Source organism: Rhinatrema bivittatum, chromosome 2 (assembly GCF_901001135.1).
Source record: "Rhinatrema bivittatum chromosome 2, aRhiBiv1.1, whole genome shotgun sequence".
In the NCBI taxonomy this organism is placed as follows: Eukaryota; Metazoa; Chordata; class Amphibia; order Gymnophiona; family Rhinatrematidae; genus Rhinatrema; species Rhinatrema bivittatum.
The window spans coordinates 104,541,042-104,559,532 of record NC_042616.1 but is presented as its reverse complement, the minus strand read 5'-3'; the positions used below and the strand labels follow the sequence as shown (position 1 = coordinate 104,559,532).

Below are 18,491 nucleotides of genomic sequence, written 5' to 3'. Positions count from 1 at the left end.
ACTAGCACAACTGCTTCTGCAGGCAGAAGAGGGCATCCACCACCTATTCCGATCAATCTACAAATCCTTTGATTCTAGCTCATGTACCTTCATTGGAGCTAAAATACATGGCATGTCTTTCAGCAAATACCATACGAATAGATGCCCATGAGAAATTGGCAGACCTCCCATGCTTGGGGACAATCTTCAGCGAAAAGCACTGAATTTATTTGCACTGATAAAGGACCAGAATGTGGCAGTGAGATCTTTCTTCACAGCTCCTGAACAACCCTCCATGATGAGATATCACTTCTGCCTATATAAACGACCATACTTCCATAGGAAGCCCTACCACTCTTTTCAACAGTACCATCTGCCACTCTTTCTGGCCAAGCCTCAGCAGCTACTTCCAGCTAAACCTTGACACGGAGAACACCATCAACCAAAAACCACACAGCAGGCTCAGCCCAAATCAAGGCCTAGTTTTTTATTCCTTCAATTCCAATCCTTGCTCTCCCAGTAGGGGGAAAAATCCAATATTTTATGGAGAAGTGATGTCAGATCACTAAGGACCCCTGGGTATGCAAATTGTTCAGTCTGGGTTCTAGTTGCGTTTCTCCCAGCCACCATTCCTTCCACAATGTTCGGTACTATGTCTGGAACCATCTCATCTGCTGCAACTTCATCTGGAAGTCCAATCGCTTCTCCAATAACAAGCGATAAAATCAGCCCCTGCATCTGAACATGTACAGGGTTTCTATTCTTGATATTTCCGTATCCCCACGAAAACAAGGGAATTGTAGCCCATTTTGAACTTGACCCAAAAAGCAACAAGGAAGATGATCTATCGCAGCTATAAGGTGAACAAAGAAGGAGATAGATCAAGCACATCGGGTTGCTCTGAAGTTAAGGATTTCGCAGCAGTCCACTTAATAGGACCTGTTATGTGCATACCAAGTTAAGGAACCCTTTGGATGACAATTAATTTATTATTACTTTAAAACCACACGTTTCTATGGAAGAATTTGCAGCACACAATATATATGTCCAAGTTCATTATTTACAACACAGCTCCTGAAGCAGCCCCTTGTATGTGGGCGAAACTCGGCCAGAGTCAGGCAACTGTTGGGCTACTTTCACAATTTAAATAAAGAATTTTCTTTTAAGGACCTTTGATCTATCTCCTTCTTTGTTCACCATTTTGGACTTGAGACATCTGAACAAGCATATACAAGAGAAATTCAAAATAAACTACCTCAGTATGATTCTCTCTTACATACGTCAAGACAAATGGATGTGTGCCCTAGATCCGAAGGATGCATATCCTCACATTTCCATCCACCCTTCACACTGGCAATACCTCCATCTTCCAGGTGGATTCTTCCCATTACCATTATAAAGTAGTATCATCAGCCCTGAATGTCTTTATGAAATGCCTTATGATAGTGGCTCCTAATCTGCGTTACCAGAGAATAAAGCTTTCCCATACCTGGACAATTGGCTTATCACAGAGAAATCATGGGAAAAAGTCCTCCACTCCCTGTGCACAACGATATGTCTTCTGCATCACCTAGGTTTTCTGGTGAACTGAGTCTAGAGCCCAGTAGAGACTCAAATTCATTGGAGCTTGGATAGACTCTTTGCAGGATTGAACAATCTTGCCTCCTGACCATGCATACACCATGACATCGCTCATCCACAAGCTACTATCCTAACCATGCTTAATGGCCAGAAAGCTCCTCATTGACCTCAGTCATACGGCAGCGACCATCCATGTGAATCCACTGACCCACCTTCATATCTGTTACCTTCACTGAAGTCTATTTATTTATTTATTTATTTATTTATGTATTTATTTAAGGGTTTTATATACCGACTTTCTTGATACAAATCAAATCAACTCGGTTTACATCGAACTAGGCAGTAAATATAACCAACCAAACAACAAGAGACAGTTTGAAGGAGTATAAAGTTACATTATAACAAGGGTGCCTTAACTGGGAGTAGGAAACAAGAAAGGGGGAACGAAGATAAAGTGCAATATACAAGAGAATATGTGAGGGGCAAGGAGCCGTCCTCGAGGTAACTAGTAACATGAATTAAGTGTTTATTTCCTTACATAATTGCTGGAACGTTATTTATTTACATAATTGCTGGCATAATTCAAGTCACGCTGTTGGACAAGAAGCGGGGAAGGCTCGGCAGAACAGCCATGTCTTTAGTTTCTTTTAAAAAAAAGTCTATGAACCCAGGGGAATCAACTAACTCAATCACTCTCTTCTCCAGTGCAAAGAGACAGAGATAATGAAATAGGAGTTACAGTGGTGGATTCACCCTCAAATTCTTCAGGAAGAAGCCCTTCTTTACTTACTCCCCTAAGTATCAATCAAAGACTGAGGGGTGTGCCCATGCCAGGGCCATTTGAACCCAAGGCATCTGGTCTCTTCAAGAGAATAGTTGTCAAATCAATGAACTGGAGCTGAGAGCAATCGGGCATGCTCTGTCAGTGTTCGCACATTTCCTTCAGAGAAAGAATATCCTGATTCAAACAGCAACCAAATTGCCATGTTTTACGTCAACAAGCAAGGAGGAAAGGATCATGGCATCTCTGCCAGGAAGCCCTACAAATCTGAAATTGGGCAGAAAGAAGTCAAGCTGTTCTACAAGCTACCTATCTGCTGGGCATCTTCAACATGCTGGCAGATCAACTCAGCAGAATTTTTCAACCAAATGAGTGGTGTCTACAACAATTAGTAGTAGACAAACTGTTCATCTTATGAGGTCTACCATCAGTGGATGTATTTGCATTGAACAGAACACAAAACTAAATCAATATTGCTCAGTTCTGCCAAGCGATCACAGTCTAGCTCAGGACGCTTTCCTCCTCAACTAGGGACAAAGCCTCGCGTACACTTTTCCACTGTTACTGCTTATTGCCAGAACAGTTGAAAAGGGTTTTCAGAACTGTGCTCGACTGGACCTTATAGCCCAGCTTGGTCCAGACAGATCTGATATGCATATCTCATACAACTTTCCAGTAGACTTCCCATATATCTGAGAATAGGTCCTGTGTTATTAACTCAGGAAGAAGGGACATTTTATCACCTCAACCCTTCAGTCCTCAATCTCACAGCATGGATGTTGAATGCTGAGTGATCACAGATCTCAACTTAATTACCGAAATTATGGACATATCAGTCTCCTATAGAAAGCCTTCAACTACAAGAAATTATGCCTTTAAATGGACTAGGAACTCCAAATGATGCCAACAGAATGCTTTGGACCCATTTTCTTGTGAATCTAAGCATTTGCTGAAATACTGATTTTCTCACTCAGGTCTTGCCACCTCTTTGGTGTGAGTCCATCTCGGCGCTATAACGTCTTACCATATTCAACTGAATGGCAAACCAGTACCTACTCATCTGATGATATCTCGTTGCATGAATGGTCTATGGCAGGTCAAACCCCTTGTACAAAAACCACCTGTTCTGTGGAACCTAAATGTGGTCCTTTCCCAACTAATGAGGCCTCCCTTTGAGCCACTGGAGTCAACTTCTCTAAAGTACTTGACATGGAAGGTGGTGATCTTTGTTGCAGTGACTTCAGATAGAAGAGTCAGTGAACTCCAAGCTCTCGTCCACTGTCCTCCATACATGCAATTCTTCCACAACAGGGTGGTTCTCTATACTCACCCAAAGTTTTTGCAGAAGGTAGACTCGGCTTTCCATATCAATTAATCCATCGTACTGCTTATCATTTTTCTTAGGGTCCTGGGTATAAAGACCCATCAGCTAGAGACCTCCTTGTGTATAGCATCTATTTATGGAGAACCATTACCTGGTCGAACCTTCCTTACCACGGAGCCAGTCCAGAACTTGAACTGTTAGTACTGGAGAAATCCATTCATCCAGTAGTCCTCGGACTCCCCTGGCTTCAAAAACACTCTCCCCAATTTAACTGGGGTTTGTTGCAACTGGTGGAGTGGGGTCCCGCCTGCTACCAGTCCTGTCTTCAGAAAGTGGTACCGCCATTCGTGGTTCCTCTGGCTGCCACCTCTTCAGGTATACCCGCTCCTTACGAAGATTTCGAAGATGTGTTTTCCAAGCAAAAAGCAAACCTTCTTCCGCCTCTTCGGAGGTTCGATTGTCCCATTGACCTCCTTCCTGGGACCACGCCTCCTCGAGGACACACCTACCCTCTTGTCTCTGCCAGAGACAAAGGCTATGAAGGAGTACATCCAAGAAAACCTTGTGAAGGGATTCATCCACCCCTCTACTTCTCCTGCTGGGGCAGGATTCTTTTTTGTAACCAAGAAAGATGGTTCGCTCAGGCCATGTATTGACTACCACGGCCTAAACACCATCACCTGTAAAGACAAGTATCCTCTGCCACTGTTGTCAGAATTATTTGATCGCTTGCATGGAGCATCTATATTCACGAAATTGGACTTATGCGGTGCGTATAATTTGGTACGGATCTGTCCTGACGACATTTAGAAAACTGCCTTTAATACCTGGGACAGGCATTACGATTACCTGGTGATGCCTTTCGGCCTCTGTAACACGCCCGCAGTTTTCCAACGAATGATGAATGAAATTTTCAGAGATTTGCTGTATACCAAGGTTGAGGCATATCTGGACGATGTCTTTTCTAGGGATCTGGCCACAAACCGCACTGATGTCCGCACCGTCCTCCAACGCCTTCGCGAGAATCACTTATTTGCAAAATTTGACAAATGCTTATTCGAAAAATCCAGTCTGCCTTTCCTCGGATACATTATCTCCCAACGAGAATTTTCTATGGACCCTGCCAAGTTGAAAGGAATCCAGGATTGGCCGCAACCCGTGGGTCTTAAAGCCCTCCAGCGCTTCCTGGGATTTCTAAATTACTATCTCCATTTCACCCACACTATTCCACTTTGGCTGCTCCTCTGACAGCATTAACTTGTAAGGTTCAAGATACTCGAAATTGGACTCCGGAAGCCGTCGCAGCCTTCCACCGCCTCAAAGAAGCCTTCCAGGCAGGGTCTTGTCTACATCACCCAGACCCGAACCATCCTTTTCAAGTAGAAGTGGATGTCTCTGCTATTGCTGCTGGGGCGGTCCTGAGTCAACGCACTGCTTCCGGTGCTACAGTCCCATGTTCATTCTACTCCCGCAAGTTCTCATCTGCGGAACAGAACTACAGTATTGGAGATCGTGAGTTACTTGCCATAAAAGTAAGCCCTTGAAGAATGGCACCCGTGGCTAGAGGGTGCGCAACATAAGTTCATCGTGTCCACCGACCACAAGAACCTGGAACATTTGAGCCATGCCCAGCATCTCAACGCCTGTCAGGCCCAATGGGCCCTGTTCTTTTCCAGATTCAATTTTGAGCTTCATTACCATCCAGCTGCTAAAAACCTCCGGGTGGACGCCCTATCGCGCTCTTTCGAGCCTGAAGACACTCCAGAAGAACCCAGCCATATAACAGACCCAGCTTGTATCTGTCTGACTGCTACCTACCCAGTCCCAGTTTCAATTAGGTCTTCGCTGGTGCACGACTTGTTGAATTCGATAAGTTTGTTTTGCTTCTTAAGTTCTTGGGTGGGATTTTTTAAATATAGGTTGGTTTGTATAAGTTTGTGGTCTGACCAAGGAATAGTGGTTGTTGTTGGTGTAGTGTGTTTTGCGATTTTTTCGTAAGTGAAAATGAGGTCGAGTGTGTGACCCACTTTGTGGGTGGGGAGTTTTATTATTTGTTAGAATCCAATTGCATTCATGGCGTCAGAGAGGAGTTGGCAGGTGGCTGCGGGGGCAGATCGATCCATGTGTATGTTGAAGTCGCCCAGTACTATTGCTGGGATGTTCATGTCGATGTTGTTGGCAATGGTTTCTATTAGCGGGGATAGATTATGTTTAAAGGATATAGCTGCACTGGAGAAAGTGCAGAGAAGGGCAACCAAAATGATAAGGACATGGAACAGCTACCCTATAAGGAAAGGCTAAAGAGTTAGGGCTGTTCATTTTGGAGAAGAGATAACTGAGAGGAGATATGATAGAAGTCTACAAAATCATGAAAGGACTTGAACAAGTTAATGTAAAACGGTTATTTACTCTCTCAGATAACAGAAGGACCAGGAGGCACACCATGAAGTTAGCAAGTAGCTCTTTTAAAACAAATTGAAGAAAATTCTCTCTCACTTAGCGCATAGTTAAGCTCTGAAATTCATTGCCAAAGAATATATTTACAGCAGTTAGTGTAACTGGGTTTAAAAAAGGTTTGGATAAGTTCCTAGAGGATACATCCATAAAGTGCTATGATGATAATTAATAAGCAATAGTAGCTTGTGATCTATCTAATTTTTGGGTACTTGCCAGGTACTTGTGACTTGGATTGGCCACTGTTGGAAACAGGATGCTGGGCTTGATGGACCTTTGGTCTGACCCAGTATGGCATATCTTATGTTCTTATGGGGGAGAGTAGATGAGGAGAATTTGTAGCTTCTTTGATTTGAAGAGCCCTGCTTCGAGTGGTGGAGAGAGGTTGGTGGGATGAAGTTTGAATCTGAATTTCTTTGAGGCAATGAAGAGCAAGCCACCTCCTTTCTTTTTAGGTCTGGGGAGCGAGAATATGTTGTAGGCTTTTTTGGGTAGTTGGTTGATAAGCACGGTGTCGGTGGTTTTGAGCCATGATTCAGTGATGCAGAGGAGATCAGAGTGATTCTCAGTTAGGAAGTCGTGTATCAGTGGAAGTTTTTTTGTGATTGATTGTGCGTTGATTAGTGTAAGTGTGAGGATGGTTAGAGCTGTGAGGTATGAGTTGTTGTGGGTTGGGATTTTGGTTAGGGAGCGTGGTTTGGCGATGTTATGATTTTCTTCCTCAGGGATGTTCCTGAAGTATGGTAGAGTTGGGATGTTGAAAGTAGGGCACATGTTTGTTGAGGTTGTACAGTTTTGCTGGATGTTTGGGAAAGTTGGGGGTGTGTAGGTAATGGCTGGAAGTTGCTGGGTGGAGATATGGGGTGGGGTGGTGTTGGGTATTGAAGCAAATTTGGAAGGTGGGGGAAAGTAGGGGATATGGGGTTGTAAATGTTGCAGGCAGAGGGGGAGGAGGTGTCGTGCGGGGGAGGGGGGTTATGTATATGGATGTGGGCATACCTCACTGGAGAGGGGATACTGGAGGGGTGGGTAGAAGTGTTATAAGAGTAACCAGTGCAGGGGGAAAGGTGGGTATCAGAGGGGAAGTCGAGGTAGGGTGGGTCATACTGAGTGAAAGGCCGGAGTTAGTTACGGGTGGGTTGGAGGGGAGGGGGAGCACAAGTGGAGGCACAAAGGGGAAGCCCCTTAATCGCGCGCCTTCGGCACGAGACGCCAGGCGTGCGACGCTGGAGGTTGGCGCCTGCTTTAATAGCAGGGAGGAGATCCCTTACTGATGAGGTAGGGGCCGCTGACGTTTTGGACACTTCGGGGGCAGTCCTTCAGGCCGGCGAGGTGAGCGAAGTCCAGCATGCAGGGTAGGCCGCATGTTAGCAGGCGGGAGGGGCCGCTCTCGGGTCGAGCACCCTGACCCCAGTGGGTCAGTGCCGATCGCATGGGTGCGGCAGAGGCTCGAGCAGCGACAAAGCGAAAGAGGATCGCGGAGAGGTTGGCGCCTACTTTAATAGCAGGGAGGAGGTCCCTTACTGTTGAGGTAGGGGCCGCTGACGTTGTGGACGCTTCGGGGGCGGTCCTTCAGGCCGGTGAGGTGAGCGAGGTCCGGCATGCAGGGTAGGCCACATGTTAGGAGGTGGGAGGGGCCACTCTCGGGTCGAGCACCCTGACCCCGGTGGGTCAGTGCCGATCGCACAGGTGCGGTAGTGGCTCAAGCGGCGACAAGGCAAAAGAGGGTCATACCGTGATATGAGTAACCATAGACCGAATTTCAAAAATGGCACATTTCGTCCCTCTACCGGGCCTACCATCTGCTCCAGAACTGGCACGCCTATATTTCCGCCACATCTTCAAACTGCATGGCCTACCCAAGGACATTGTCTCTGATAGAGGTCCACAGTTCGTTGCTAAATACTGATGCGCCCTTTGCCGAAGGTTCGGTATTAATATCAATTTAACAACTGCTTATCACCCCCAAGCCAACGGACAAGCTGAGCGAATGAATTACTCTTTGAAAGCCTTCCTGTGCGCTTACATCAACGACTGCCAAGACAATTGGTCTGAACTTCTCCCTTGGGTGGAGTTTTCTCACAACATCCACATTGCCAATGCTACAGACATGTTACCATTCTCCATCGTCTATGGAAAGCAACCACGACCACCGCTGCCCATACCTTTGTCAGTGCCATCCCCTGCGGTGCCGGCTACTGCAGATGCCCTTAAGACTTTATGGGAACAGACGAATCTTCGCTTACGTCAAACCACTTCCCGGGCCAAGAGAACCGCTGACAGTCACCGACACTCGGCTCCTGAATTCCTTCCTGGCCAGAAAGTTTGGCTAAGTACTCGGTATATCCGACTCAGAATACCTTCTCAAAGATTCGCTCCAAAGTACATTGGACCTGTTACGGTCACCTGACACATTGGATCAGTTACATACCAGCTTCAGCTGCCTCCTATGCTGGGAATACATAATACGTTTCACGTATCTCTTTTAAAACCTGTGGTCTTATCTGGCCTGCCCGAAAGGCTCCTGAACCACCTCCACTCATGGCTGAAACAGATACGACGTACAACGTCATGAAGTCCTCGACGTCCGCCATAGGGTCCGCCGGTGGGAATACCTCCTTTCTTGGGAGGGTTATGGACCCGAAGAAAATTCATGGGAACCAGCTCAGAACATCTTGGATAAAACCCTCCTCCTGAACTTTCATCGTGCTCATCCTGGCAAATCCCGACCTCCAAGAAGGGGGCGTAAAGGGGGAGGGTACTGTTACGTGTGCCATCCGCGGCAGACCCGCAGCACGGCCCCCTCACCTTTCTACAGTGACTCCAGCCTCTGGTTCCTCCTCGCTGGTGGCGGTGGGCTGTCAGCTTCATCCTCGGACCTCCCCCGGTGTCTCCGGCTCTGCCACAGTCCCCGGCGTTCCCGGTCCTGCTTCCACTTTTCGTCGGGCCTCTCCGCGTGGCCCGCAGAGACGCTGCTACTCATGCCGCGCCCCTTCCTAGGCACGCGCGCACCATTGATTCTTAAGTAGGAACCGCGGCGGGAACCTAGCCACGGGCCCGGATGATGACATCAACCTGACTACAGTATTTAAGCTCAGGCTCCACTCCCTAGCGTTGCCTTTGCAACAGGTCTCCTCACTGGTCGAGTACTCGTTGCTTCCTAGAGATTTGTCTCATCCCTGCATTCCTGTTTCTCGTTGTTCCTGGTTCCTATCTCTTCATTCCCACCCTGCTTATGCTTCGGATTGACTACATGGACTTTGACTTTGCTTTGCCTGACTTTGCCATTGATAATCTCCAGACCCAGACCTCTGCTTCGCCTGACTATGCTACTGCCTGTCTCCAGACCCAGACCTCTGCTTCGCCTGATTACGCTACTGCCTATTTCCAGACCCAGACCTCTGCTTCGCTTGACTACGCTACTGCCTATCTCCAGACCCAGACCTCTGCTTCGCTTGACTATGCTACTGCCTATCTCCAGACCTCTGCTTTGCCTGACTATGCTACTGCCTATCTCCAGACCCAGACCTCTGCTTTGCCTGATTACGCTACTGCCTATTTCCAGACCCAGACCTCTGCTTCGCTTGACTACGCTACTGCCTATCTCCAGACCCAGACCTCTGCTTCGCTTGACTATGCTACTGCCTATCTCCAGACCTCTGCTTTGCCTGACTATGCTACTGCCTATCTCCAGACCCAGACCTCTGCTTTGCCTGATTACGCTACTGCCTATTTCCAGACCCAGACCTCTGCTTCGCTTGACTACGCTACTGCCTATCTCCAGACCCAGACCTCTGCTTCGCTTGACTACGCTACTGCCTATCTCCAGACCCAGACCTCTGCTTCGCTTGACTATGCTACTGCCTATCTCCAGACCTCTGCTTTGCCTGACTATGCTACTGCCTATCTCCAGACCCAGACCTCTGCTTTGCCTGATTACGCTACTGCCTATTTCCAGACCCAGACCTCTGCTTCGCTTGACTACGCTACTGCCTATCTCCAGACCCAGACCTCTGCTTCGCTTGACTACGCTACTGCCTATCTCCAGACCCAGACCTCTGCTTCGCCTGACTACGCTACTGCCTATTTCCAGTCCCAGACCTCTGCTTCGCCTGACTACGCTACTGCCTATCTCCAGACCCAGACCTCTGCTTCGCCTGACTACGCTACTGCCTATTTCCAGTCCCAGACCTCTGCTTCGCTTGACTACGCTACTGCCTATTTCCAGATCCTAGACCTCTGCTTCGCTTGACTCCGCTACTGCCTATCTCCAGACCCCGACCTCTGCTTCGTCTGACTACGCATTGCTTATCTCCAGACCCTGAACTTCACTTTGCCTGACTACACACCTTTGACTATCTCCATGATCAGACTTCTGCCTTGCTTGACTATGCTCTTGACTATCTCCATGATTAGACCTCAGCCTTGCTTGCCACTGCCTTTGGATTGCCGCCAGCCCTGACTCAAGCCTGCTTTTTGACGCCTCTCCAACTTACACCCTGGACATGGTTTCTTCAGGCTTCGGCCTACTTTTGCTCGAGCACCCCCTGTCTGCCTTCGTTCCATTGGCGCCCGAGTTTCCAGGACATTATCCAATCCGGAGTAAAACTGTACCATCTCTCACCTGCTGTCTCTGGGCTGAACCAACTTCTTCTGCAACTACATACAGAGGCCCACCTAAGTTCTGCCAGCCCCGGCACCCAAAGGCTCAACCCGTGGGGAACGAGGGCTGGTATAGGTGAAGCTCCAGCAGCCTCTGTCTATCAGCCCACTCCGCCTGCCGAAGGTGGAGACCTGTAGGTCCTTGCTTATGGGTTGCGTCAACCCCACCTCGGCCCAAGGGTCCACCTCCGATGCAACATAAGTGACAGGCTCTGTGAAGGCTCATCAAGAGAGAGCTATGCCTGCTTCTGTTGCTCATCTTCGAGAAGTACCTACTAAGGATGTCTGCAAAGCAGCAACTTGATCTTCAGTTAATACCTTTACATCCTACTACTATCTTGATAACCTCTCAAAGACCGACAGTATATTTGGACAAGCAGTCTTGAAAAATCTATTCTCACTGTGGTCTGCTTTCCACTGTGGGTGCCGAGCTACTTACTAAGTAAACACTCTGCTGTAACTCTCAGTTTGGAACTCCCCAGATGTAATGGCTAATTCAGCCTACTCATTGATGGAAAAAGCAAGTTTGCTTACTGTAAACGGTGTTTATACAGATAGCAGGATGAATTAGCCATGGAATGCACGCCCATCTCCCTGTACAGTGGACTACATAGTAAGATTTAGTTCTGATATTCCACCCATGTGGAAACTCCCATGCATGATCAGAATTGCTCAAAGCTCGACTAACTCGGAGAGAGGAGTCTGTTCGGTGCTACTGGATGACATCACCCACATGAAATGGCTAATTCATCCTGCTATCATTAGAAACACAGTTTATGGTAACAAACTTGCTTTATAGCAGTCCAACTTCAGTCTCTAGGTAAAAAGACAATTCAATAAATTATAAAACCCAAAAAGCAACAGTTTTGATAAAACAAAATGTTAGAGTTTGGCTTACTTTCTAGTTTGGAGGTACACTAAAACTTAGGGTTACTGCATTTTCTATGAATATGCTATCCCCAGAAATAATAGTTATTGACATAGATATTATATATAATCATTGCCAAGTATAAATCTATTAAAACTATTATTTAAATATTTATCAATATAAGTTTCGTACTATGTTCATATGGGAATTTCCTATGCAAGGCTGTGTAGCTCAGACAACCTGTCATCTGCCATTCATTTCTTTTTTTTTTTTTTTTGGCTCAATAATTTCTCCTTTCTCTTCCAGCTCAGTCAGAACTAAGGTTGGAATTCTGGCACCATAAGTTTTCACTCATAACTACCTAGGGAGTTTTTTTTCCTATTTTAATAGATTCTGTTCCTAGTTTGATCATTGCACTAACAGTCCTAAGGCCAGGAATCATGCACCAGGATTCCTTCCAGAATTCTGTACCATGAGCCCTAAATCTGGCTACCAAGAAGTTGATATTCAATATTCAAAAAAAGCTGAGCTTCTAATATTGGCTCAAAAAGTAGATGCCTGTTTTAAACTGAAAATTCCCATAATTTTAGAACCACAAAATTTAGTCTTAAATGTAGTCCTGCTAGTCATCTGACTATATAGAGGCTCCTTAGTTAGGTGCCAAGTGCTCAAAATCAGTGCTAAGCTCCTAACTTTGTTTCCCTGATCTGAGTCTATTGCCACCCACTTTTAGGCTCCTAAATGTAGGAGCATAGTGAAACTAGGAGCGTAAATTTAGACACTCGGCCCTAGTACATTGTCAAAAGGGCCAATTTAGAATCCTAAATGCAAATGTTAAGAGCCTACATCCTTTGAAAAGTGGTCACGTGTTACCCTTAGTGAGGCTATGAATCCTTGCACTCTCAGGAGTCTCTGCAGCGCCCTTTCCCCAGCCAACCCAGTGTGCGGAAGACCTGATTTGAGAATTGAACCAGGGATCCTCTGCAGCACAGTGTTGCCACTAAGCCACTGGACTGGTCCATGACATACATTTCTAATGTTCACCCATCTCTCTAACAGTTGCAATTCTAGTATCCATCAAGCAAAAACCATCCATATGGCTTTTCCATAGTCAAAATATCTACTTACCCACAAATTAAGAATACCACTTTCATCCAGTGAGGCTATCTGGAATGACAGTCCTAACCTTTCTATTCATAAAAAGAAAACAAAAACATCAGTCCTTCCACTTTTAATATCTTTAAGTAGATATAAAAAAATTTATCCTAACTTTCAGTTTGCTGTGCACATACCTTCCTGAGATTCTAGAAGCGAGAGGCCATGTTTCTGTATTTTGCAGACTGAGGTTGGGACAGGTTCTATTGCTTGTACAGAACACATATGATTTACTGTGGTAAGAACACCATCTGCAGATAAAGCAAAAATATTAAGAAGCATTTGAGTATTCTAAAAAAAAAAAAATGCACATGTATGTATTCAACATGAAATATTGATCTGATTCAAAAGTGATAAGATAGCATATCTTCACACCATTTGGAAAGAATGTGAAAAGCTCTGTTTTCAATAGAGTTCATCCCATTCTGAGCCCAAGAATGAATTGTTCTGAGTGCAAAGCCTGACATAAATATGGCTCCCAATAAACATTCACAAAGTTTTTTGTTAATGATACTTTGTTTTCTGAAGCAGCACCTATACTGAGAGCCAATACAGTTTCTAGACAAAAATGAACAGGGATAGAAAAACATTTTCAAATCTTGGGTACAAAACGTTTTGTTCATTTTTTTCCATCTTTCTTGGATTTTTCTGTTGCTTTTTTTTTTTTTTTTATTAATTCTTTTACTTCACTTTTCCCCTTTCCATTCTCTCTAGCCTTGTTTGGCTCCGCCTACTTCCAGTCTCTCCTAGGCAAGTAGAGGGCAACTTGGGCTTCTTCAATTCTTCTTGGGCTCAGGCCTCCTGCAGTGGCACCAATTCTTGCTTGGCCTGGGCCTTCTGCAGTGATGCTGGCACCTCTTAGGCCTCAGCCTCCCCCAGTAGTGCCAGTTTCTTCTGGGACTGGGCCTCCCATAGTGGCAGCAGCAACTCCTGGGTCTGAGTTCCCTGCAACAGCACCAGCTCCTCCTGGGCCTGGGCCAGCACCATATGCCAATTTTCAAATACACACAATTTTTTCACCCCTGATGATCATCACCATAACAACACTTAAGGGGCAATTTTTACTTTTTTTTTTTTTTAATCCTTTATTTATCATTTTCAATATATACAAACAATGTTTGCAATAGGAAATACATGATCTGATTGCGGTACATAAATAATAAAGAAAATCTATAATGGTAATTTCAATGGGCTCTTATCTCCATTGTAAAGCACTACTGACATTTTACCACAGCCATGTTCATTCAGTATTAATCACATTTGAGGGGACATTGCACTACATACAGAAATCATTGGGAGTATTTTTACTTCAATATATAAACAAAAGGGCCCATAATACCTGCCTGTTTTATATTCCTTTATTCCTTAATTCATTATTGGGGATGAGGCTGGAATTTTCCTCTGTTCTAAAAATCTTTAAGTTGGTCAGGGGAGAAAAAAATAAATACATCATTTTGTTTTCTCAGGACACACTTACACGGAAATCTTAAGGTGAAAATAAATCCCATATCAGTTACCTCCTGGCGTAAGGCCAGGAAGGCTTTCCTACGTAATTGTGTTGAGAAAGCAAGATCAGGGAATATCTTTATCTGTTTTCCCATATAGTTGACCGGATATTTTTGGAAATAATTTTTCATTATCAAGCTTATATCCTCTAATATGGAGAAATTGGCCAAAAGAGTCCCCCAATCAATTACCTGGTTACTAGACTCAAGAAAATTTGTTAGATCACCCTGAAAGGGTTGCTCTAATCTATCTTCTGGAATTCTTTTTTTTGGTATAAAATAACAATTAAGTACAATGATTTTATCTCCAGCAACAGAGCCAAGTATTTCCTTAAGCAAATTTTTTAAAGTAATATGGGGTATTTCCCCAATTACTCTGGGAAAATTCATGATTCTCAAATTATATTTCTTGGCTGTGTTTTCTAGAGATTCAAGCCTTCTAGAGATTATTTCTCTGTCTTTGACAACAGCTACTTGGAATTCTATATTTTTCTTTTGGGAATTCTCCAACTCTTTGGTCCTGTCAACCAACTCTTTAATTTGTTTCTGTGTTTGTAGCGTGTCCTGTTGAGTTCCTGTTATTAAACTATCCACTTTCTTTTCTAACCCTTTAATATTCAAAAGCATTCCTTCCATCATCCCCCAAAGTGAATCTAGGGTTACCACTTTTTTGTTATGTACAAAGGGAAAACTCCCCATGGGTATAAAATAGCCAAGGACTTTAAACCTACTTTTTCTGCAGGCAGCAATTGGCTGGAAAACAACTTGCATAGACTTGAAAATCACATCTAAGAGCATCGCTTCCCTACCTTGTCATTGAAGCACTTTTTATCCCAGTTAAAAGTATGCATGCCATGGAAGCCTGTGTGGGCTTTAGCAAGGAAATTTTCACTCAGGCCATTTTACCTGGGTAAATGGTTTTGAAAATTGCTGTCTTATATACTAAAGTGTTTCAAAATTAAAAATTTACAGTGCAATGCCCTCTAGTTAGCATTCTATGAGAGATGTTGAACATGGAAAAGGGAATATTCAAAGCAAATGCCTTTAGTCAGTTCACTGAACTCAGTAAAAGTCTTCACTTATATGAACTGTGGTCTTGGCATGAAAATAAATAAATAAATTGCTGTTCAAATCTATTTAAGTTAATTCTACTAGATAACTAACTATCAGGCCAATTCAGTAAAGTCCGAGGGAGAGCGGGCGAACTCACTTGTGCGCGTGATACAGTATTTAAAAGAGGCCCGGCAGTAGAAACGGACAGGAGCGGTGGCTGTCAGTGTGTTTGACAGCTGACGCTCAATTTTGCCGGCATCAGTTCTCGAGCCCGCTGATAGCCACGGGCTCGGAAACCGGACGCCGGCAAAATTGAGCATCCGGTTTTTGACCCGACAGCCGCCAGCCAACTTCCAATTTATTTTTTTTTTTTTAACTTTTTTTACTCTTCGGGACCTCCGACTTAATATCACCATGATATTAAGTCTGAGGGTGCACAGAAAAGCAGTTTTTACTGCTTTTCTGTGCACTTTCCCGGTGCCAGAAGAAATTAGCGCCTACCTTTTGTAGGCGCTAATTTCTGAAAGTAAAATGTGTGGCTTGGCTGCACATTTTACTTTCTGAATCGCGCGCGAATACCTAATAGGTGAAAGGCTTTAAAACGTGAAAGGCTATTATTATGTGCGTTAGGATCCTAATGCACGAGATAGCTACCGCATTGCATTGCATCAGTAATAATTAAATTAAGGAAAGGGGATTGGTTAGGGTAAGGTTAGGGCAGGCAAATAAAAATGTATTTCTGGTACCGCTGTGGGTGACAATGTTTTAAACATTATCGCCGGCAGTAACACCAGAAATAATACCAACTTTTGGTATGGTGCTATGGGGGAGATAGTCGGCAGTGCGGTTGCAACCGTGGCAGGCGAAAATGCACCGCCGCAATATGGCCAGCTGCCCACTATCAACCCCCCCCGCCCCCCAACCTCTTTTTTTTCATGACTCATCATTCTGCTTGTTACATGGTGTACCTCTCAGTGAAAAGCACATCTGATCAAATGCAGGAATCACAAAAAAATCTATCAGATTATGCACTTTGCCCTGCCGGAGTCACTGCTGTATGTTCATATGTATATCACAAAAAAAGTCATTATCTCACTTTCTATATTAGCAGAAAAAAATGAAAAGTAGATGCTAACGTTATGGGGTGAAATTTCAAAACATTACACATATAAAAATGAGCATATACATGCATAAGTAGCCTCTACGCACATAGGAGTAGATTTTTAAAGAAGCGCGCGCGTGTCCATGTGCACACGCTATCGGGGACGAATCCTTCTGCTAGCAAGTGGTTTGTTATGTTTGTGAAAATCAGATTACTACGCTGTTTACAGTTTTCAGTTCACTTGCAGGGGAGGGGGGTCTAGTGGGTGGGTATTGGGCTTCATTTTAGTGATGATTTGGTTTAACTTCAAGTTTAGATAATGCATTGAATGTGTTCCATTTTACTTGACCATATTTTGCTTCAGGCTCTTTTGTTGGTAAGAGGTGGGAGAATTGTGATTTAAAATTGATTTTGTTTAACAATATACACTGCATGAGTTCTTTGTAAAGTCATAATTATTTGAGATTGAGGATAGGTCTTTGATTAAATTTTTCACTGTTTCAAAGAGTATTTTTGAATTAAATATTACACCATGAATCTGTTTTGCGTAGTATTCTTTTTTTTCTTTAATGATTTGTTCACGGTATTTTGTTAACAGGGATTTGTATTTTTCTAGGGATTCTGTAGATTGGCATTTCCTCCACTGCTTTTCGGATTTTCTCAGAGTCTGTTAAGTGTGTCTCAGTTCTTCACTATACCATGGGTTCTTTTGTTTAGTTGTGTTGCCTTCCATTTGGAACGTTTTTGTCTGGATTGGGGATAGGGTATAGCAAAATTGCTTACCGTGTAATAGGTGTTATCCCAGGACTGCAGGATGTAGTCCTCACATATGGGTGACGTCACTGACGGAGCCCTATTGCGGGAAAACTTTCTGTCAAAGTTTCTAGAAACTTTGACTGGCACTGTGAGGCCACTGAGCATGCCCAGCATGCTATGATATTCTCTGCCACAGGGGTCTCACTCTAGTCTCGTATGTAGCAATGAGCTTTAGCAAAAAATAAAATAATAAAAGGTATGAGACCCAACTCCGCGGGGTGGTGGGTAGCTTCTGTGAGGACTACATTCTGCTGTCCTGGGATAACACCTATTACAAGGTAAGCAATTTTGCTTTATCCCAGGACAAGCAGGATGTAGTCCTCACAGAACCCACCCGCCACCCCGCGGAGTTGGGTCTCATACCTTTTATATGGGTGATTAGCAAGCTAGAGGCTGAGTCATTTCGTAGTGAAGCAACAGTGAAGTATTGTTATTGAAAATGAGTCAGCCGAAGATCACAGCAGGATGGATGTAGAAGGAGTTGGGATTAGATTAGAAACAAGTTCTTTAAGACAGATTGTCCATAGGCTGAATCTTGTCGTCCTTCTTTGTCCAGACAGTAATGAGCTGCAAAGGTGTGAAGAGAAATCCATGCTGCTGCTTTACATATGTCAAGGATTGGCACTGAACGATAGTGTGCTACTGAGGTTGACATTGCTCTTACTGAATGCGCTTTTACTTGGAGAGAAAGGCCTGCTTTTTCATAGCAAAACTGTATGCAATCTGCTAACCAGTTGGATAGAGTATGTTTACCCACTGCTTTACCCGGTTTGTTTGGATCATAAGATACAAAAAGCTGAGTGGATTTCCTATGGACTGCAGTGTGGTCTAAGTAAAATGCTAGCGCCCTCTTACAGTCCAAGGTATGTAAGGCCCGTTCCCCTTGGTGAGAATGAGGCCTTGGAAAGAATGTGGGTAAAACTATGGATTGGTTCAAATGGAATTCCGTAACTACCTTGGGAAGGAATTTTGGATGTGTACAGAGAACTGCTCTGTCATGTAGGAACTTTGTATAGGGTGAGTACGTGACAAGTGCTTGTAACTCACTAACCCTTCTAGCTGATGTAATGGCTATGAGGAAGATAGTCTTCCATGTGAGAAATTTAACATCACAGGAATTCATGGGTTCGAAAGGAGAACGCATGAGTCGTGTTAAGACCAGATTCAGGTCCCATTCTGTGACTGGAGGCCGAATTGGTGGTTTAAGTTGA

The 18,491-nt window shown here is 44.4% G+C and overlaps 1 protein-coding gene across 1 annotated transcript in view; it reads right to left on the bottom strand.

The window, feature by feature from the left end:
- Positions 1 to 18,491, bottom strand: part of WDR60 (WD repeat domain 60) — a 373,459-nt gene that overhangs the window by 80,075 nt on the left and 274,893 nt on the right. The window contains exons 17-18 of the mRNA XM_029588515.1: positions 12,942 to 13,055; positions 12,778 to 12,839 (exon numbers count right to left, since the gene is read on the bottom strand). Of these exons, the coding sequence (XP_029444375.1) occupies positions 12,778 to 12,839; positions 12,942 to 13,055 (176 nt within the window). The remainder of the gene's footprint in view (positions 1 to 12,777; positions 12,840 to 12,941; positions 13,056 to 18,491) is intronic.